Source organism: Telopea speciosissima, chromosome 5, assembly GCF_018873765.1.
Source record: "Telopea speciosissima isolate NSW1024214 ecotype Mountain lineage chromosome 5, Tspe_v1, whole genome shotgun sequence".
NCBI lineage: Eukaryota > Viridiplantae > Streptophyta > Magnoliopsida > Proteales > Proteaceae > Telopea > Telopea speciosissima.
This window is the reverse complement of record NC_057920.1, coordinates 52,370,099-52,393,027: the sequence shown is the minus strand read 5'-3', so window position 1 is coordinate 52,393,027 and position 22,929 is coordinate 52,370,099. Positions and strand designations below refer to the sequence as shown.

Sequence of the window (22,929 nt, the reverse complement as noted above, 5' to 3'; positions counted from 1 at the left end):
ATTTAGCATCCATAATAGAAAGACCGGTTTGACCGGGAAAGGTAGTGTGCTAATACTTTCTCAAACTTGTAACCTGACCCTTTACCCATTCTCTGACCAGTCCATGTGGAAGCACGTAACCCATTTTCATTCATACCGGATAGGGCTACACCCATTGGGTCCTAGGCCCTAATCCTAGGTGGCGACTCCATTTTCTTATGAAGCAAGATCCCAATCCCCATGATGATGTATCAAAATGATATCACGTTCCTCCTTAAAGACAAAACTCTGTCGCCATAAGGCTGAGGAACCCTCTCCGGAACCAAGAGGACCGCGGTACTTATAGTGGAGATTCCACTGAGGAAGAACATGATGGGTAAATACCCATTCGTGGTCAAGCTTTCAAAAATAGATGCTCCCGATAAATGCAAGAATATTCTCTCTAATATTGTGTGAAAACATATATGACTAACCTTTGTTGTGATACTAACTGCATCATGCATCGTGTTAGAAGTGAAATCAAACGATGAGGGTACTCCCTATCGTACCTCTACCCCCGGAGAGGTGAGGTACGTTGTACTAAGTACTCTGAGATCGAATGATAGCCGCTTCCTGCACCACTCTCATGCACACACACAGTATGAAAAAACATTTAGCCACAACCCTTGATATTTGCTTTACGGGTTTAGTATCATCGGCGAGGATAGCCACTAGTGCGCTGTGGGGTGTTTCAGCCACTCAAAAAAGACACTAGCATAGTTATTCTGAGATCGCGTGACCTACTCCCCAGGTATATTAAAACAATCACGTAACCATGACTCGCGTAGGCGACAGATATATCGATTCTGTCAAGGGTGACCTTTTCTGCCCTATAAGCTTACCTATATCATGCATCATGTAAAGCCTACCTATATCATGCATCATGTAGGAAAATAGACCATACAGGATTAGGATACGACACCAACTAACTCTTATTAGCTTGTTAAGGTCTAAATTTAGGATTTCTTGATGATTAACCTTGTTTTAATACGAGATGCCGTACAAAGTAGGGAATTCCATAGTCCCGCGATAGCCCCTCGAATAAAAATGAGTAATTCATACCCATACATTGGAATCCTACATGTCCCTCAAAAAATAGGCATCTTGTATTAATTCAAGACATATCAATTGAAAATCTTGACTTAGGCAATCCTCTTTGTGTTTGCGTAATGAATTTGTTCTTGGCTTAAGAGATATTGAGCAATGAGGGTATTTGAGGTATGTTGTTTAATCCCCCCCGTAAGACGGGAATTTCCATGACGGCCAATGTCATAAATTTTGATCGCACCCTCAATTACTTAAGCAAAGATAAATCAAGAGCCAAGAGCGATATTCTTGCGTAAATTAACTTTTTGTTCATATTGAATGTTTGTTCCAGTAGAGATAGTTTCTTCTCTTCTTATATCTAAATTAGGACGTTCTTTCTTATGTAGAGGCACGATTCCATACTCGAGAAAGCTTTCCTTACCTGTGCGGATCCGAACTGATGGGAGATTAACTCGGATCAATCCGTCTTTGATCGGGGCTTAATTATTTATAATAAGTGTTACATAATCTGAGTTTTTAATTGATTATCTATGAATAAATTAATGCACTTTCTTTTAAATATTTTGATCACAGGATTCCAGGGTTAAGCTAGCGATTTGAGAAGACTTAGAGTTAATTATGCATCAAAGTAGATCATTGGGACCTACAAGAGTTCGGTTTTCCTATGGCGCAGATAGAAGAGTGCAATGAAGGCAAATTTGATATGTCACAGAGAAGGTTGCATGAAGGGTAGAAGCAGAATTTCTAGAAGGAAGATTGATCCCCAAGCTAATCGATTCTAGCTAAAGAATCCAAAATAATCTTTTTAATTGCTAATGTGAGGAGTTCTAGTGGAATGCGATTTCTTGGAGAAGGAAAGAAGCCTTCACGGTTTGGGAGTGGCCCCTAGCAATCACTATTTGTCCCATCTCTCCTATTATCTCTCCCCCTAAATCTCCTCTCCCCCACGTTTCTCTCTCTTTACTCACATGCTGCCCACGGTCTCCCATCTCCTAAATCTCTCTCCTTCCTAAATGCTCTCTCTTCCCTATTTTCTCTCTCTCATCTCTCTCTCTAACCCTTGCACTAATTCCGATTTCTTTCTTATCTCTCTCCTTTCTCTCTCATCTCTCCACGTCTATCTCTCTCTCTCTCTCTCTCTCTCTTTCTTTTTCAGATAAAATAATAGAAAAAGAAGAAATCCACTCACTCCCTGACGGACTCTCTCTCTCGGTTTTCTGTCTATCTCTCACACTCTTTTGTTTTTCTCTTATTTTTCTTTTAAAGAATGGCTCCTCCCTCCTGAATCGCTCTCCAACATCCACAACCGAGGATAGTACCACTCACCATCGTTCCATCCTTCTTCTCATCGTCTCCTCTTCTCTTTTCTTCTTCTTCTTCTATGGATTTTCTGGGACAACATTCCGCAAGAAGATCAGCCTCACCATTGAAGCCGAGGGCAGTTATCTACCTACGTATCACGTTCATGGAAGATGACTATTGCTGCCCCCTGTCAATTAGCCCCATGAGTGGTTAAGTTTCCTTTGCCCTTAGGTGTAGATGAACCTTTGATAATCATTATTTAATTTCTGGTTTAAGCATACTTGATTGTTTGATGTTGAGACTCCATCCCTTTGTGGATGATTTTAATTGAAGTATTTAGTTTAGTGAATGTGCTTCTGTGATTCATATTTTCTATTTAAGCAATGGTTTTTATTGTAATTTTGGTTGCACCGATGATAGCCTATAACTGACCGAACTAAGCGTATGCGAAAGACGATAGTGATCGATAATATAGGATATAACTAGGAGGAACTAAAATTATCATTAAGTGGTTGCATTAGGCTTGTAGCTATAATGAACCGAAGTATGTGCCAGAGTTAAATAATAATGTCAATGGGGATTTGAAACCTAAAGGCTGTTCTTCGCATTAATTTTCATTTTTGTTAATTAGTCGTTAATTTAGTTTTAAATTTTGTAAATTTCTTTTCAAAACCACTTTCACATCATTTTAGTAGATTTAGCCTTCCAGTTTCCCGTGGATTCGATCCATTGTTACCGTTATTGTAGCAGTAATATAGGGTTTATTTTTTATCTTTTAACGACACGATCAAATTTTGACGCCATTGTCGGGGAACCGAAGCACGGTTTGCTAAGATTGATTTAGTTGTTTCGTTCTATTTTGTTTTAGTTTTATATTCAGAATTTTTATTTTTATGTTCTTCTTTAGTTTAATTTTAGTTCAGCCTAAGTTACTTTTATTTTGTTTTGCAAACAACCCAGTTCGCAGAGCAAGGAAGAGTGCACATCTTCAGCCCAACTCGTTGAACTCGCATTCAGCCCTCCTGCGCATCTTGGTTGTGAGTCTTCTTGTCGTTAGTTTATTTTCTTTTTGTAGTTTTTAGTTTAGTTGATGCATGGTCGTCGTTCCTGTCAACTTGAATTAGCTGATTTAGACCCTGAAATTAAGAAAACTTTGCGTTTAATTCGGAAAAATAAAAGAATGCCGGAAAACGTACCCAACCAACGCCCATTGAGTGAGCACTTTACTCCCTCGACTTATACGTCGCCCTCATGTATTAGGATCCCTACTGTTCAGACAACCCAATATGAGATTAAGTCTAGTGTTATTCAAATGCTCCCATCTTTTTATAGACTTAACAATGAGTAACCGTATAAGCATCTGGATGATTTTTTAGAGATATGCTCAACTATTAAAATCCAGAAATTTTCTGAAGATGTTCTTAAATTGACCTTGTTCCCATTTTTCCTCAAGGATAAAGCCAAACAATGGCTCAATTCTTTGGATGCTACTACTTGGGCACAAATGCAACAAATGTTTTGAAGAAGTATTTCCCTATAGGTTGGACTAATCAGATTCGGCGTGCCATCACTAGCATTTCGCAAATTGATGGTGAGCAATTTCATGAGACCTCTCAAAATAGTGAGAACTTGTGGGCTTGTAGGATCAAGATCAAGACCAGTGAGTGAGAAATGGAGAGATAGGAAGGGGTGCACAACTTTGTCGATGGTGGTGGAGCTCAGAGAGTTTAGTTGCAACTGTCCATGAGTTCACAAAGCTCAAAGCTTTGATTTTAAGTTGTTCACTTCACAAAGCTCTTTCCCTTTCTTCTCTATCCATTTCAACATCATTCATTACTCCAACTCCACGATAGAGTGAACAGGTTTAGAGGAAGAATGGTTCCTCTCCAGAGAAGTTTTTTTTTTCAACCAACCATTGAAATAAAAACATATCTTTTCTTTTCCCATGCCAATCAAACACCAAGACATTTATTTTTTCTTTTCTTCTCTTTTCTAGATTCTTTTTTCTTTCCTTTTCTATCCTACCAAACACAACCTAAGTTCAAGAAAATGAGATGACATTATTAAAAATGAAAAGGCACAACTCTAAAATTGAATTACCCATAAGGAACTTAGTCCAAAGAACCAGCACCTAGCAACCCAGTCTTTTGTTAAACGCATAAGGAAAAAAAAAATGCCACAAGGTTTCACTTCCTTGATTACAAAAAGCACAGATCACCTACTCCCATGCAGCCAACTTAGATTTACAAAGCAACCCATTCATGAAAACCCTCCAAAGAAATATTTTGAACTTGGGGGTGAATTTTTAACTTCCAAAAAAATTTCCACCACTTATGATGCATAACTATACAAGGACCAACTGAAGTCAGACCTAAGTTTTTCAGAATGGTATAACCAACCATTATGGTGGCAGCAACAATGGTGATGGCAAGATGTGCAGGAAAACCTGCTATGCTTACCAAATAATGCTAGAAAAAAATGTAGAAATAAGAACAAAAATCCAAACCCAATAGAAAGATGAGTTCTCGAACTCGATACTCCAATTCTCATAAATAAGTTCAGATGAATCTGGTGGTGCAGGTAAAAAATTATGTGTTACTTTTCTTTCCAATTTTAATTCCCATGACCAATAGGAATTCAGGCCACTAGAAACTATGTGGAGTTCAATTTCTAACCTAGCAAGAAAAACCCTCAGGTCCCATACAACTGTTCATTTTGTTAAAAGATAATACTAAACTGATTGCAGTTACAACTCCCACTTTCTATATTGGTGTTCAAGAGATATTTTCCAGGTTAACATCTGGTTTATAGCCTTCATGTATGTTTGTTACATTTTATGAGCAAAGTAAAAAAAAACAAAAATTTGTGGGTTTCGAGGTAAATAATGACCTTAAATTCAATCTGCAGGAACAAAATAGTCCTTGAATCTTTCAACCATTTCTACATTTGCATCCCAACATTTCTTACTTAAAATTTTTCCACCTTTTTTAGCAGGGGTGGGAAGATGGCTGGGTGTATTATGGCCGAGGCAAGCAAATACATACTCATGAAATGTAACAGTTACATCCTTCAAAATGTGCAACCATTAGCATTCAAACAAGGGTGCTAGATAGCTCTAACGGAAACTATACAGGACATAAATTACTGTAAACAATCAATAACTCAGATTGTCGACAACAATCAGGGTACAAACGGATACACCATTAAACGCAAAATTTGCAATGAGTTAGCAGTTTATACTTGAATTTAGATGTCATTGTTAAGGTTCTCGTGCAGCAGACAATGAAAATGGTGCATGGCCTTCTCAACAATTGGAGCGTATCTGCCACTGCTGTATGCTGGTGATTCTAGACCCATTTGAACACCTTCGCATAAGGTGATATCTTCCATCTACACAATCTCTTGTACGCAATCATTAGATAAAAAATATTTTGTAAAACCTATATTATTTCTACTATAAAGAAGTAAACATTGTTTGCTCACACCTGCACTCTTTCACTTTCCACAAGACTTCTATCGACAAAGGCTTTGTCATCCTGACGTATAAAATAAATGTTAGCTTCTTGGATGGAAGAGAGAATTAAAAATTCAAAGCATGGTAGAATAAAGGGTTAATGTTTCCTTAACAGCCACCAAGATAATCTTGTCTGCATGGCCCAACATTTCTGCGTTCTGAGCCACATGGAGGGCAGAACTTTGTGAACAAACAGGTGAATGGGTTGTATGTCCCCCGAGATTAGCCACTTGTCAAATTTGGAATCCCATTCCAACCGTATTGTCCATCATTTCTTAGTTTTAAACTTACATTTTCAAATGGTTAAAATCCTAAAGCAAAGTTGTGGTTCAAACTACTTCTAAAAGTTTAAACTATCTCCACGTGGGAAATGGGCTTGGGCTGAAACTTACCAGATTAAGTGATGACATGGACAACTTGTCCACAAAATTTGAGCCCCAACCAAATTGCATATGGCTGATATTAGGTCCGTGAGTCTCTTAATTGGACCATGTAGGGGACAATTTCCCACAGATAACAAAAAAAATAGTTCTAATCATGAAAACACCACATGACAAGGGAGTGTAGCATGTAAACAACTAAACATGTTCGTCATCCTGAAAAATTCAATGAGTACCTCCTTTCGAGTATGACTCAAATAAAAAAGAAGAATATACACTCTGAAACATATGATCAAATTATTTACATATGCAAATTTATTTGTACTCTTACATAATTTCTAGTTTAGTCAACTTAGTCTTATCCCAACTAAATGGGGTCGGCTACACTTATCTTTCTCCAATCAACTCTATTTGAAGTCATACTTGTTACTAGTCCAAAGCTATGCATATCTTTCTTCACTTCTAGAGTTATTTTAGGCCAACCCCTGACTCTTTTAGTTCCTCCAATTTGAATTATCAGCCCTCCTAACTAGAGCATTCAAAAGCCTTTATTGCACATGCTCCTACGACCTTAAACATTCTCTCAACTTATCATGAATCGGAGCTACTCCTAAATTAGTTATAATTTGTCCATTCCTTATTTTATCTTTGTTATAATACCAGATACTGAACAACCAGATTGGAGAGAAGAGAAGAGAAGAAAGAAGGAGAAAGAGGAGGAGAAGAAGAAGAGAGTGCAAATCCCAAGAGAAAGGGGACCTGCGGTAGAACAGAATGTATTATTTATATTGAAATAAGTTTAGGACAAAACTGCCCTTACATCAATGAAACACTAGAAAAACAGAAATAAAACAAAGGAAAAGCACAATGACCTCTCTGCCCTTACAACTATCCACTTCAACAATCTTTTCTAGTTTTACCACTTATCCATCCCACTATCCTCATTCCAGCTAACACTATGTTTGTATTATGTTATTCCTTCACTGCCCAACATTAAGCTCCATACATCATTGTTGGACGTATAATTGTCCTATAAAAGTTTCCTTTGAGTGTTAAAGGAATACATCGATCACACAACACTTTAGATGCACCTCTCTACTTCATCCACTATGGTCTTTTTTTTTGGCAGCATCACTCTCTATTTCTCCTTTATTTATGATTGAACAACCTAGGCAGATAAAATTATCACTTTGCAGCTTCTCCCTATCATCAATTTTCACTATCCCACTTTCAGTGATATTTTTTCTCAAGTTACCCACAATAGACTCTGTTTTTATTCTATTTATCTTAAAACCAATTGATTCCAAGGTTGATCTCCATAATTCCAACTTGGCATTTATCCCTACTTTTGTTTCATCCGCCAAAACTATATCATCAACAAAAAACATACACCAAGAAACCTGATCTTGAATATCTCTAGCAAGCTCGTCTATGATTAGTGGAAACTGATACAGGCTTAAAGCTGTTTCTAGTTTAGTATAATGTAAAATATTAATACATGCACATACAGGGAGTAGTAGTTATGTTACATACATATGTTTGTAGCATAGTAGCAATAGACCAGTAGAAGTATAGGTACTAGAGTAGTGTGGCATAGTACTAGGTGAGCTCTGATGCAGTGGTTCTCCAACAGCTCTAATTCAGATCCAGTCTGAAACCCAAAGGTCCAGCCTGCTAATTACAGCAAGCCTAGGATCAAATTAGGCTGTTCATGCCCAAAAGAAAGTCCATTAGCAGGCCATACATGGGAGGGTTTGTTAGTTATATTTTTACTGAGAGGGTGAATTTATGTAATTGCCTTTTAAATAAATAGAGCAATTGAGTCAGTTACTAGAGCCTTCAGTATTTTTAGCTTTGCTCCATTTAAGTCAGTTTCTATTCTGGTTTGACTTAGAAATTTTGAAAATGGAAACTCAGGTCTTTATATATGCAGTAATTGTATACACGATTTTCAGATTTGGATTAAGAAAATTTTACCCATTAATACACAGGCTGTATACCTTTTGGTAAACACCTGTTTAACTGTTTTCTGATATTACACTAAGCCCTTTGACTCTGTTTAATTACAATTGCCACCCATAGCTATTATGAGGCAATTATAAAGTTTTTTTCCAATTCTTTCCTGGTTGGCTTTCATAATATCGAAACCCACACCCACTTCAAGTACAGATTCAGATCTCCTAAACCAAATTGGGTCTAGGTTTTGGCTGATATCATTCATCCAAGCAATGCCAGCACCGAATCTGGGTCCACATATGTCAGGCACAAGCAACTCCTATTTTAAAGTGTTAGCTAACGGAGGAAAATCTAAAATTTAAATTGTCAGACAAGTAAAACACTGATGTATGAGGCTGAATGTTGGGCAGTAAAGAAACAACAATTAAAAAAACTTAGTGTGGCTGAAATGAGGATGTTGCGGTGGATAAGTGGTAAATCTAGAAAAGATAAAATAAATAATGAACAAATTAAAGCAAACCTAGGAGTTGACCCTATTCATGATAAGTTGCGAGAAACTCGTCTGAGGTAGCTTGGACATATGCACCGGAGGCCTTTGAATGTTCTAGTACAAAGAAGTGATATATTTCAAATTGAAGGTGCTCAAAGAGTTAGATGTAGACCTAAAATAACCATAGGAGAAGTGGGGGGGAATGACATGCATAGCTTAGGACTGAAATCTTGGATGGTTTTGAATAAAGCTGATTGGAGAAATAGGATCCATGTAGCCAACCCCATTTAGTTGAGATAAGGCTGAGTTGAGTTGAGACAAGTGCAACACTGAGTTTATGAAATTCCATTAAGGCTCAGTTTGGATTGCAAGAGTCCAAAAGGCTGGGATGGGAATTCATCCTAACATTGACGCTCCAATTCCTAACCAATATGAATTGAGACCTCCACCTGAATTTGTTGAGTTTAGCTTACATTGACATGTGGGAATTATTTTTTATTTATTTTTTTTTGGGGGGGGGGGTGGGTGGGGGCATAGGAAAGGCAGAAAATAAATTTAGCAATAAGAAAAAAAAAAGGGGCAACTGAAAGATTACATCCAAAACTATGCATCACAAAAGGAAAAAGAAGTTGGTCGAAACTCTCTCTAAATCCTGGCACATACAGAAATCTTATCAAAGAGCAGCAAGAAACCCTGGTATTTTCAATGCAGACAGAATGGGACCAGAGTATAGACTATAAGGTTCCTTCTGATTGCAACCACCTTTATCAACACATTAAAAGAAATATTAATAATATAAGGAGCATGCTGAGCTGCTGCATACGATTTGTCAAACTGCCCAGAACACCTAGAAAAGTAAACCTAGAAATTCATCAAACCATAACTGCACTAGTGATGAACACTCTCACAATAATGTAATTCTTGCTTACCAAAGAATAATTCTTCCTCCTTCAATATAAGCGACTAGATTCATATGACAAAAAAAAAAATCCAGAATGCAATTCCCATACCCATTACACATCCCATAACATCATAAAATATGAGACTCCAACCAGTAATGCTCTAAAAAACAAACTATTCCTCGAATTGGAATATTGATCAATCCCCCCTCCCTTCTAGATCTACCAACAACAACAACAACAACAACAACAAACTCAGCCTTATCCCAACTTAATGGGGTCGGCTACATGGATCCAATCAAAACAAAATAGAGAAAACCAGAGTTATACTCAAAAACAAAAGGTGAAGAAAAGATAGAAGAATAGGGATGGGAAAAGAGATGAGACATGACAAAGGAAAAGACAAATGGCAGATGGGAATAAGGGAATGATGAAAGGTAGTAAGAGGAAAAAGGCACAGCCCAACACGCAGGATAATCTCAGCTAAATGGGGTCTGCGACATGGATTCTTGCACCCCTTCTAGATCTACCATTACCTCTTTTATCACCAATCCCCTATTTCAACAATTCTCTAACTTCCTTTGACTGCTTCATTGCTGATTTCTTGTCAGCAAACTCCAACAGATTACAATCTCTAATTTCTAGATCACAGTGGAAATTAGCCATATAATCTCTCCTCCTAGAAAAATAATATTAGATAATGTACTTATCTCCACCAACCTTGAGTTATTCCTCAATTGATATCCACTAGTCTTCCTTCTCGTTCAGTATTCTCCTAGTTAGCCTCTTCCAACAATGCTTTAGGATCTTCAAATGCCAATATTTCAGCTTTGTCCACCATTGCCTCTTTCACCATATTAACAAAAAAACCCCAGCGGACATCACTAACTCTTTACTCCTCTGGATCACAAATGCATTGCAATTATCGATCCAGTCCAGTTGCCATATTAGAATCTAATCTGCCAACAAGGTCAGTCACAAAGTGGTGCATCTTTTGTGGAGAGTCTCTTCGCATACCTGGGCCCCAACCATATATGCTCAATCTGCCAAGCAGTTACAGTGGGTCCACATATGCACCATCGTTTTCACTGCACAGTTATCTATACCCTAGGTTAGTTATCTTGTATGTGTTGATGATTCCATCTATATGGCTGTTGTGATGGACTTTGAGAGATCTTCAAAGCGAGGATGACATAGCCATCATATGTCATATAGTCTGAGCAACGGTTCTGTCGATCCCAAGGGCAGCATTAATCTACTGGTGATTTCAATTGACACAAGGTTGGAAACTTGGAATATTGTATGTCAAACAGCTGGCAACTTGTACTTATATGATAACAGATGACAATGGATTGAGGATATATGTATCATTGCATGTTAAATGGTTTCACAATTTTGATTATTGTGGAATGCTTGCTAATTTTATGCTTCTTCATTCTAATGCATATTTCAATTGTTATGATTGACTGTTATGTGTTCTAGGTCTAAATTATGTATAGAATAGATTATATAAGAGAAAGGATACAGGCTACGCTATACACTAAAAACATTGGGTCCAAAGACAAACTACGACTTTGGATTTTTTTTTCTTTCAAAAACCTGTATTTATGCTTAAATAGGCAGTCCCTGAAGTTTCATGCAAAAATTCCACTGTTTATGGTACGAAAAGGGCATTTTTCTCCATTTCAGCAACATTTAACCAAATTTAGCCCCCATTTTGCCCACTTCATTGAAACATTTCGGTTTCAACAGGGGACGAAATGGGGTTCTACCAGAATTAAAGACCTTGTACCAAGGTTCCTATGATGTGTGAACACTAATGCAAGTGTCTATTGTAAAATCAACACGGCAACACCAGAAATCTAGAAACAGGGACATGCATTTGTAAATTTAATTGATCAGTTTAGTTTGTCATGCTGTTGAGCACCTTCTAAATAGGTACTCAAAGTTCCTTTTTACAGTGAGACAATGTCACAGGAGATTGTTTGGTGCTTACATCGTGGAAGGGTACTTTCTTATTTCTTGCCTCTTTTATGTTAGATTTACATTATATTATGTAGCTGAAAAATTAATGCCAAGAGAAAAGTTGATAAGTATATGTATATTTGGGTATCTTAATGCATGTCAGCAGTCAGTAAAGCAAGCCATGAAACAATTAACCAGGAATTCAGGATAAAAAGAAAAAACCAAAGACAGACCAAATTCTGCCAGATTCAAGGCAAAAGACACAGAACAGTGTCCAGAGGAGTGTCTAGCTGTGCCCAACAAGAACTGTATGGGCATTCAAGAAATCTACAAGGGGAAGTGTCTGACAAATCATAGCAAGATTCTAAAATGTAGTTTCAGTATACAGTTTGGTCCCCACTGAAGTGGTAGTACTTCATTAAAATTCATGGAAATTATGGAAGCACTCTGAAAAATCAGAGCAGGTCTATGGAAGTCCATGAAAATAATGAAATTTTGAGATAAAAAATTTAGGAAATGATATAATAATTAATAAAAGCTGCCACAATAATGAGAATCATTAGATAAGAATGAAAACTATTCAATATTGTTTCACAAACTTCTTACACCATTGGTCCAAATTTCCTCAACAACGCAGGTTGATGGTCCATATATGAAAAGAGCTTCATAATTATGGTGTATAGGAGTTAAGAAACAGGCATGAGGCATTACCTTCAAAGAAGCATCAAGGAAGTAATCAAATATAACTCGACATTTACGGGGTCCTAGTGGGAGTACTAGATTTGTATCCATCCAAGGACCATACCTGGGAAATCAAAATTATAAAATTACTCATCACACATTCTATACAAAGTTGACAGAATCAATAAATGGATAAGTCTGGAATCACCAATAATCAAGTATTACCTATTGATCATAAAGTTTGGATAAATGAAAGCATACAGAGCTTTCGATCCAAGCCTATCAAAGTCATCCCCTCCTTCCGTAGAACCGCTGTCACATCTTTGGATGCTAACCTTCTCAAATATCTACACAATTAATAATAATTGTCAGATAATGCAGAGTCAACCATCATAATATTACATACCAAGAATCAACCAATCCTAAATCATATCAATAACCTAGTCACAGAAAGGTCCACTTCATATATGGAACATAATGGATTCTTAAGTCTGGATCCAGTCTAGTATGGACAGGGAATGAAATAAATCCATTAGCAATGGGTGTATGACAATGCGAACAAGGTGTTATGAGCACAGGAGGATAATATACCTGGGTATTCAGTATACTCATGGTTTAAAGTATCAGTCGATAAGACACCGACTGATATGTATCAGTATCGGTTGGAACTGATACGATACATACCGATACGTATCTTTTTTAAAGAAAATGGTGTCTCAGTTGGTATCGTATTGTGTCAGCCAATACGGTCTGATACGATACGATACAGACCGATACGGACGTTAAAGGGTTCTGTGAAAGTATCGATATGTATCTGTATGTATCGGCCGAAACGGTTCGATACAGACCAATACATTCCAATACAGTCGATACCAACCGATACATGTTGATACGGCCATTGAAGGCCCATGTGACTATCAGACTATGATTTTGTCTTTGAGTTCAGAGATTGAAATAGTTTTCACAGAAAAAGGTAGGTTTCAGAAAAACATAATCTTTGTGTTTAAAATTTAAATGGTTTTTAATCCTATTTTGTGCTATAAATCGATAGATTTAGGTAAACCTAAGTTTGATGCATCCAACTTGATCATTTGCAAGGATTTGTACTCAAATCAATTAAAGTTTCTTGTCTTGTTATCGTTGTTCTCCATTTTAGTGTTTATGCATTATACATGTTATATATCTTATTTATATTGTTTTTTGCTCCAAAAGTGTATTTCCATGTGTATATTGACCATTTTCATACATATTTGTAGCATACGATATGTATCTCTGATACGATACGATACGATACAATACGTCTCTTAAAATCAGCCTTCCGATACGATATCCAATACCGATACTTTAAACCTGGAGCATACTAACCCCTATGTGTAGTTGCTAAAATAAACCTGCAAGTAATTTTATCCCTAAGACCTTTTTCATATCAAATATCTTCCTCTTTCTTTTACAATACATTTTGAAAACAGTGTATTAAGAAACTATGCATGCTTTAATAATGAATACCAGAAAGTAGACAGCTTACTGTAGTGGAATAAGACTGGAGCTTAAGACCAGATGCAAGATTTGTATGTGCATATGGCACATGGTAACCACCGTCTAAGTAGTTGTCACAGAACACCTGCATGAAGAATTGATACATATTTGGAATGAACACTGGCATGAAGAGTTGATATACATTTGGAATGATGCAGCAAAATTTTCATCCCACTAATAAATCTAACCAAAATAATATAAAAAGTGACCTCTGGAATGCAATTCTAATCAAAATGAACTAGATAAGGATTTCAACTCGAATTGCTATTCTACGAAACAAACCTTCCAATTGCATTCAATTGTATATTCACGTCTGCAAACATAAATTAGAGAAGAATCAATCCCGTTGCTGCTCAATAGTTCTGAACAGCTACCAAGCCATTCATCTGCTACTATCTTGATATCAGCTTCCTGTTGAGGCTGAATGTCTTCGTCCAAATTGATAAGTACGAATGGCCCCCAGGTAGCTACTTTCAATGGTTTAAGCCCAAACCCCTGCCTTTCATGGCCAGAAAAAGAATCATGATTATCCCTTCATTCTGACAGAAGTTATGAAAAAGGGAACAAGACAGCCACCAAGATAATGCTTCTGCATACATTTCCATCAAAATTCTTTATTCCAGATATTCTTGTTGCTTTGAGGAGTACACCATCTAATGCATAGGTCCATCCCTACAAAAGATACTCTAAGCATGTCATCTGGATTTTGTATTATAAATATTAAATTAGGTGAGAACAAAATGAAGAACTTTGAAGGTATCTTAATCTTCAATTGCATTTTTTCCATATATATCTAAAAATTAATTAGACTACTGAAATTAGGGTTTGATCCATAGCTCATTTGGTTGACATACAAAACAGAAAATGTTAAGACCCAATTTTAATCCTAGCTTGCATGGAAGGAGATAAAGTTTTCTGCCGAAAACTCTTATTGGTAATGTTCTGTTTGCAGTCGAAGAATGAAATCTTTAAGCAAATTCTCAAAATCAACCAAAGCAAGCACAAAGGTATCAGACAGCAAATATAAGAACATCTGATGAGAACTTTATTGATGTGCAGAAAAATGTGAAGGATAAATAAAGATGTGCCTATATGAGTTAATAAACATTGTTTCACAAACAAACTTGACGAAGTTAAGAACCATGAAGCATGACATCATGAATAGGTGCACTAGTTTATAAATGTGTTCACTTAAAATTCATTGAGCACCAAAAGACCCCCAAAAAAAAAAATGGCAGTATGATTTTAGCCTAGGGAAATAATCACAATACAGGAGCACATATGCTTTCCAAGCTGGAAAGTACTTGATTTAGGTGGCAAGAACAATACTTCTCCAAATTCAGCTAGTCTAGTTTCCTTCTTAGCACAGTCAAGATGGAGGGCACAATAAAAGGGACCACTTTGAAATACAAACTGAATATAACTCTTCAAAAGCCATATTTCCATTTAGGATACAAAGAGGTCTGCAACAAATACAGTCCACATTGCCCATTCACCCAATAAACATGCATGACCTTGGAGCATGGATTTACTTTTATAACAGAAAATGTACATAAAACTGAATCGTTCTGAACAGGAATGCATGCCCCCAGAGCAACAATTTAAATTTCAAAATTCGAATTACACTTGGAGAAGTCCATTTTCATCAGTGTACAATGCAAATGTCAACTTGAGCTGCCAAAAGAGATTACATAATCCTCAGTTTTTATAGGCTGGAAGACTTATGCAGTCCCTAATTGTTTTGTTTCAAAGCAAAGATATCCAAGGGGCTGGTTCGTCCTACTCAGTTATTCACATCCAAGAGGTATCGGATTCTCTTTTGGGTAGCCATGAAAGGAGGAAGGAAGGTTGGAATGCCAACAGACGTCTAATATTGAAAAGCAATTCTAACATAACTGTAACATAGCCTAATTACTAATTCTCTAAAGATCCTGAATGCTAAACAAGAGTTATTGGAACTTATTGAATTCATCACAGAGATTAAGGCTCCTAAATTGGGAACGCAACAGAAGCTCCAGGAAGCATTAGGAAATATGCATTAATAGTAAGAAAATATACAGAAAACTGAATACACTTTCATAAACCGCTTAGGCAAAGGAAACCAAAACAAAATGGTGCAAGCATGTAAACATAGTAGACTGAAAAGCAATAGTCTTCCATGTCATACAGGACATTAGACCAGAATTTATGCACAGTACAGGAACTCACATGATAAGGGCAAACGAAGCAAGGCATTTTCCCGCTACCAGATACAAGAAGAGATGCATGATGCTGACATACATTGTGAAAAGCATGAAGTTTCCCATTCGCGTCTCGACATATAACAAAATGCACATTGCCCAATCTGCAAGCTTTATGCTATCAGCTACTTTATAACAGGATTCATGAAATTTTGATTGGTCTCCATCATTCTACTTTTTATTTCATTTATCTCATAGAAAATAATTTCACACCTCAGAAATATTGAAAGATAAAGTACCTGCCCGTGAAAAAATCATTACAATTTTTTATCTGTTCAGTGAATCCTGAAATCAAGAGAATAACAATTGAAGATTCTTAGACTAGAATTGTATGGACGTCAATCTTCAAAACAGAATAAAGCCACTTTGTTATTACCTGGGTATGATGGTTTAAATTATCATGTCATTTGGTTAGCTGAATTGTCCAAGATCATAAAGGGGTACAAGATGAAAAAGTTAACAGCTACAAAAAGGAAAAAGTTCATTTAGATGGCTGACCATTTTGAGCCATGTGGAGGAATGGTCTTGGCAAATTGACTGCTGGATGAGTTGTATATCCTATAGATAAGCCATTTGTCAAATTTGGTGTCCCATCACAACCTATGGCACACCATGTATTGAGGTATTGCAATGTCAAACTGTTAACAAAACATAATATGAGAGAATGCTTGAATGATCAATATGATCACACAAGCTATGTATTTATAATAAAAAGAGTTACAGCATAAAATCTAAAATACCCCTAGCATAGCCGACTTAACTAGGGATACATAAAACAAAGAAATAACAATAAAAGGACCAGAATACCCACACCGTATTCTGGTGTACATTATTCAACACTCCCCCTCAAGTGGGAGCAAATATGTCAATCATGCCCAACTTGACTAAATTTGGATGAAACAGTTTTCCAGATAATCCCTTGGTGAAAATATCAGCAAGCTGACCAGCAGACTTCACAAAGGGAACACAAATCAGCCCTTCTTCCAATTTCTCCTTGATGAAATACCTATCCACTTCAACATGCTTAGTGCGATCATGCTGTACCGGGTTATGTGTAATACTGATTGTAGCCTTGTTGTCACAGTACAACATCATAGGAAGATGAATGGGAACCCCATGGTCTTGTAGCAAGCCTTGTGCCATAGCACGAAATTCTGCTTCGGCATTAGAACGAGCAACCACATTCTGCTTCTTACTACGCCAAATGACAAGATTGCTACCTACAAAAGAACAATACCCAGAGATAGACTTGCGATCTGTAGAACCAGCCCAATCAGCATCAGTGTATGCCTGTATCCGTAGGTGACCATGAGAAGACAGGAGAATGCCCTTTTCCAAGAGCTGACTTCAGGTAGTAAAGGATACGAAGAACAACCTCCATATGAGAAGAACGGGGATCATCCATAAACTGACTCACAGTACTCACAGCAACAGCAATATTCGGACGTGTGTGTGAGAGATCAATCAACTTCCCCACTAGTTTTTGGTACCGGCCTTTATCAACAGGTTCATCCTCTTTTTCCTTGAGACGAACAGTAGCATCCATAGGAGTATCTGAAGGGTGACATCCTAACAAACCAGTTTCAGCCAATAAATCTAGGACATACTTCCTTTGGGAGAGAAAAATGCCTTTAGAAGATCTGGTAACCTCAATCCCAAGAAAGTACCGTAGTTTTCCTAGATCTTTAATCTTAAACTCCTGGCCAAGAAAGGATTTCAACCGGCTGATCTCATCACCATCATTGCCAGTGACTACTATGTCATCAACGTAGACTATAAGAATTGTGAGTTTTCCACCAACCCTCTTTATAAAGAGAGTGTGATCAGCATTACTCTGCTTATAGCCCACAGAAATCATGGCCTAATGAAACCGGCCAAACCATGCTCGAGGTGACTGCTTCATCCCATAAAGTGTACGCTTCAATTTACACACCTTACCTTGGTTTTTGTCACAAGAGAACCCTGGTGGAATGTCCATATACACCTCCTCATCCAGCTCTCCATTGAGGAAAACATTCTTCACATCCAACTGTTGCAATTCCCATCCAAGATTGACTGCATAGGATAGCAAAACCTGCACAGTATTCAACTTTGCAACAGGGGCAAAGGTCTCCTGATAGTCAATGTCGTATGTCTGGGTGAACCCCTTTGCCACGAGTCGTGCCTTATACCTATCCACAGTGCCATCCACCTTCTATTTCACTACAAACACCCATTTACATCCAACAGTTCTGTTCCCAAGTGGAAGAATCACAAGCTCCCATGCGCTATTTTTGTTCAGGGCTTCCATTTCTTCCATCATTGTTGCCTTCCACTTTCCATCTGATAGAGCTTCCTGTCAATTGTTAGGAATATGAACAGAAGAAAGAGAAGAAACAAAAGCACGAAAGGATGGAGAAAGGGAGTCATAAGAAACAACATGGGATATAAGATGCTTAGTGCAAGCCCTGACACCCTTGCGAATAGCAATAGGTAAATCAGGAGAAGAAGTATTATTAGGTGGAGAGGCAGGTTCTGGAACCAGGTTCGGCAATTGGATGGGTACTGGTGCTATAATTGATTGAAGTTGCTTATGCTTCCTTGTATAAGTCTGCACATTAAATTCATTAATCCTCCTCTAAAAGTCACTAATGGTTTTCTGGACGGGAGTCTGCACTGGAGTCTGCGCCTCTTGAGTAGGAATGTCAACAACATCATCTGAGATGGTCTCCTCCTATATATGAACCTCTCCCCCTAAAGCAGAGGGAGGACTAGGAGTAGGAGGAATAGGGACAGACTCATTGTAAACAGACTGTAGGGGGGTTCTATGGTCAGCACATCTTCACTAACACTCTCCCCCTGAAGAGGTGGGGACAAATAATAAGACACAGTCTCATGAAAAACCACATCCATACTGACCAATGTACGTCTGGCAGGAGGATAATAGCACTTGTACCCCTTCTGGGCGGCGGAGTACTCTAAAAAAATGCAGCGGAGACTACGGGGTTCAAGTTTACCAGGGGACCTAGTATCCCTGGCATAGCAAACGCAGCCAAACACCCTAGGGGGAACAATAAAAGAGGAAGAGCCAAGTAAGAGCTCGACAGGGGCCTTGGAGTCAAGAACCCAATTAGGCAGCCTATTAATCAAATACGCCGCAGTGAGGACAACATCTTCCCAATAAAAGGAAGGAACATGTCGAGCAAACATAAGTACTCTGGACACCTCCAAGAGATGGCGGTTTTTTCTTTCAGCCACATCATTCTGCGCTGGAGTATCAACACAGCTGGTTTGATGTAAAATCCCATGGGCAGCAAGGTATCGTTGGAACTGACCTTTCATATACTCTGTCCCATTGTCACTTCTCAAGACTTTGTCTGGACCATTGTGTGAAAGTGCTGAAAACAGGAAAAAACTTCATTTTTTGTGTGCATCAAGTAGACCCATGTGAATCAGGAATAGCAATCTATAAAAGTGACATACCACCTATGACCAGAGAGACAAGCTTTTCGACTAGGACCCCACACATCAGTATGAACCAATTGAAATAAGGAAGAAGACCTTTTATTAGAAATAGGATAGTTGGAACGTGTCTGTTTAGCCAAGACACAAGACTCACAAAAAACATCTTCCTTATTACAATTTTTTATTAATACTGGAAATAAATGTGACAAAGTTCCTAAGGGGGGGTGTCCTAGTCGAGAATGCCATCGGTGTATTTCAGAGGAGAATAATGCAGGTTGACATAGCTGAGAAGGTAAAGCCTGTGTAACAAGAGGGTCACCATCAAGCAAGTACAATCCACCATGCACCTTACCCGATCCAATCATCTTCCTCGAGTCCAGATCTTGAAAGACACAATGAGATGGAAAAAAAGTCATTTTACAATGCAGATTTTTTGTACTACTACTAATAGCAAGGTTTAAAGTATCGGTATCGGGTATCGTATCGGTCAAGCGATTTTAAGAGACGTATCGTATCGTATCATATCGGAGATACGTATCGATCGATGCAGAAATGCATGAAAATGATCAAAATACACATGGAAATACACTTTTGGACACAAAAAACAATATAAACAAGCAATTTATGTCATATATCATGCATATATACTAAGAATTGTGAATAATCAATAACCAGGCAAGTGCGGCACTTTGAAATTGTTATAAAAGATGAGATTTCTTACATGTAAAGTCACTCTATTGCCATGAAGAATGTCGGGGTGGATCAAAGTCATGTTTGTAAGGGTCTTCAAGAATAGGAGCAACTAGGATGATGTTATGTACTAACCGAACATAAGCACAATACTGAGCCTAGTCGAAATACTGATGATAGTGACTCTCCCACTCATAGTAGAATCGTGTGTACTGCTCTGGAGTGGCTAATGTCGTGAAAGCACTAGGTTGTGGTTGTGCTTGTGCCTCTCCGTATCCATAACTTCCATACCCTACAGAAGCCCCCATGTCCATAGCCTGAAGAAGAACCTGATGCATAACGCCCATGGCCTGATGAAGCACCAGCATGATCAAAATTAATGCTCAGTGACTCCAAGCCACACATAAGTACATCACTATCATATGGATTGTGGGAACGCTTGGCAGCCTTACCCTTCCGCTGCTTCCGCGTGTAAGTCTTATGGCCAGCAGGCCCAGGACCATGATTCATTTCTTGGGTAGCATGTGTGTATCCTGCCTCACATGTGAACTGAATCCCAACATAATATTGTGAAGCCTCATGGCTACCAGCACCACCACTACCTCCAGCACCATGGCCACCATCATCATCATCATCATCAGCAGCAGCAGCAGCAGCAGCACACAACCACCACCACCACCATCACCATCACCATCACCATCACCATCATCAACATCTTATTGAGTTCCTCCATACGGAGGACCTGACCTCGTCCTCCTAATTAAACCTTCTTCAGGGCTACTGTCATCCTCTTCAACATTAGGATAAAGATCTTGTGATGGTGCCTGTGTTTCATCATCACCATCCATCTATTGATGTTCTCTATGACTAGATCAGGTTTGGTTGTCTGGCGATGCTCACTTAATTGATCCATCACCAATACCTTATCGGTATCCTCTATCCATGCTCTAACTGGATCTTCATCGTCAAGTGGGTGGTTGATGTCGATTGGGTTGACATCTACATCATCTCCTTCTCTTTCCAGCTTTAAATATTTAAGCTTCAGCTTCATGTTGTAATGGACATACACTAACTTCTCCAACTATAAATAACTGAGACGATTCCGGGGTTTGGTGCATATCAACCCGAATGTACTCCAGTTAAGTTCGCAGCTACTAGAGGATGCCGTCAGGGATAACACTCGAATTGCAATTTGAGTTAAGTATGGAGCACTAGTATGCCCATAATTGAGCCACCAATCAGCTGCACAATAATAAATGAAATATTAAAAGACAAAACCTTAAATCAAATTTTAAATGACATAATAAATTAGGTAAACCTAACTTACCTGGGCGTTGTGTGCTCCTAGCATGGATAGCCATTCTATCAAAAAACCACGAGTGGCCTCCGAAAATACTTAGCCTAGAGCGGTATTAAAAATTAAAATATTAGTTCCACCAATCACTACTGAAACTCTTATTTGACATATTCTTGGTTTCAATCATTTATACAACTAATTTAGCTTTAACCTCATCCATGGCAAGTGTAGCCTTGGCAACATCTGGCTCCATTCTGTTCACAACATTCCTTAGGGCACGCAATAGATCCGGTCTACACCCTATATCATTGGAGTATTGGATATCCGGATTCAAATAATATGTTGCACATGGTTTGTAATTGATGGTTAGAAACCTAGAAATTCTAATAATAAATACTAACTTGGTAAGTGTTTAAAATGAAACCAAAGTCATCTACTTATAAGATTACCTGCCCAATGAACATCTTGAACCAACAACTTTTCCCATCGATCGGTTATAATCTTCAAATACTTTTTGTTTGATGTTGGGCTATTGTCATGTATTTTTTTCTTCACTACTCCCATGGCCTCTATCATCTTACCCATGGTCTGCTCTTTATCCTCATCAACCTCTCCAAGCAGACAAAAGAGTGGCATCATAACATTACAAAGTTGGCTCATCGTAGCCCAAAACTATGAGGAGGTGACAAGATCTTCAACAAATCTCCCAATTTCAGACCTTGCATAATTGCTAGTCAACCACTCAAAAGAGGTGAACATCTTTAGCAGCCCATGCTTTTAGGAAATGATGCTATCAATTGCAATGTAATTTGTTGCAAATCTGGTTGTTGCATGCCTCACTAAATTCCCTTGTGTGTAACTCCTCATCAATGCCAAAACCAAACTATGGTTATAAATAAAGTTGGTGATTTTCTTTGCATTACCAACCAACCGTTGGACCTTGGGCAATTCTCCTATGTCCTTGAACATCAAATCTATACAATGAGCCGCACATGGTGTCCAAAATAGATGTTGCCTCTTTAACATAAGCAACTGACCAGCCTTTTGAAATTTGCTGCATTGTCAGTTACTATTTGGACAACATTTTTTTTTCCTATCTCCTCCACAACTTCATCCATTAACTTATACAAATAATGGGTATCTTTGATTTCATTAGATGCATTGACCGACTTGTGGAAGATCGTCTTTCCATTACAGTAGATAAGAAAATTGATGATGGATAATCTTGTTGGTCCACTCCATCCATCACATGATGGTCACTCCATATAATGGCCACTTCTTCTTGAACCTCTCAACATACTCATGCACCTCTTGGACAATATCATCCAAGTAAGGCCCAACAATCTCATAAGGTGTGGGTGGCTTAACATTTTTCCCACACCGCTGAATCTCCTTTACCATGGCCTTGAAGTGATGATCTTTGGCCTTATGTGGTGGAATCATAGAACTGTGGAACCATTTGAGATTGCC

General features: G+C 38.1%; 1 protein-coding gene across 1 annotated transcript in view; it reads right to left on the bottom strand.

Annotated features, from left to right (window-relative positions):
• Nucleotides 1–5,334: 5,334 nt before the first annotated feature.
• LOC122662192 (choline monooxygenase, chloroplastic) overlaps nt 5,335–22,929 on the bottom strand; it is a 35,554-nt gene continuing 17,959 nt past the window's right edge. The window contains exons 3-11 of the mRNA XM_043857765.1: nt 16,268–16,313; nt 15,997–16,132; nt 14,386–14,460; nt 14,071–14,283; nt 13,778–13,873; nt 12,478–12,599; nt 12,283–12,376; nt 5,853–5,903; nt 5,335–5,757 (exon numbers count right to left, since the gene is read on the bottom strand). Of these exons, the coding sequence (XP_043713700.1) occupies nt 5,614–5,757; nt 5,853–5,903; nt 12,283–12,376; nt 12,478–12,599; nt 13,778–13,873; nt 14,071–14,283; nt 14,386–14,460; nt 15,997–16,132; nt 16,268–16,313 (977 nt within the window). The 3' untranslated portion in view covers nt 5,335–5,613. The remainder of the gene's footprint in view (nt 5,758–5,852; nt 5,904–12,282; nt 12,377–12,477; nt 12,600–13,777; nt 13,874–14,070; nt 14,284–14,385; nt 14,461–15,996; nt 16,133–16,267; nt 16,314–22,929) is intronic.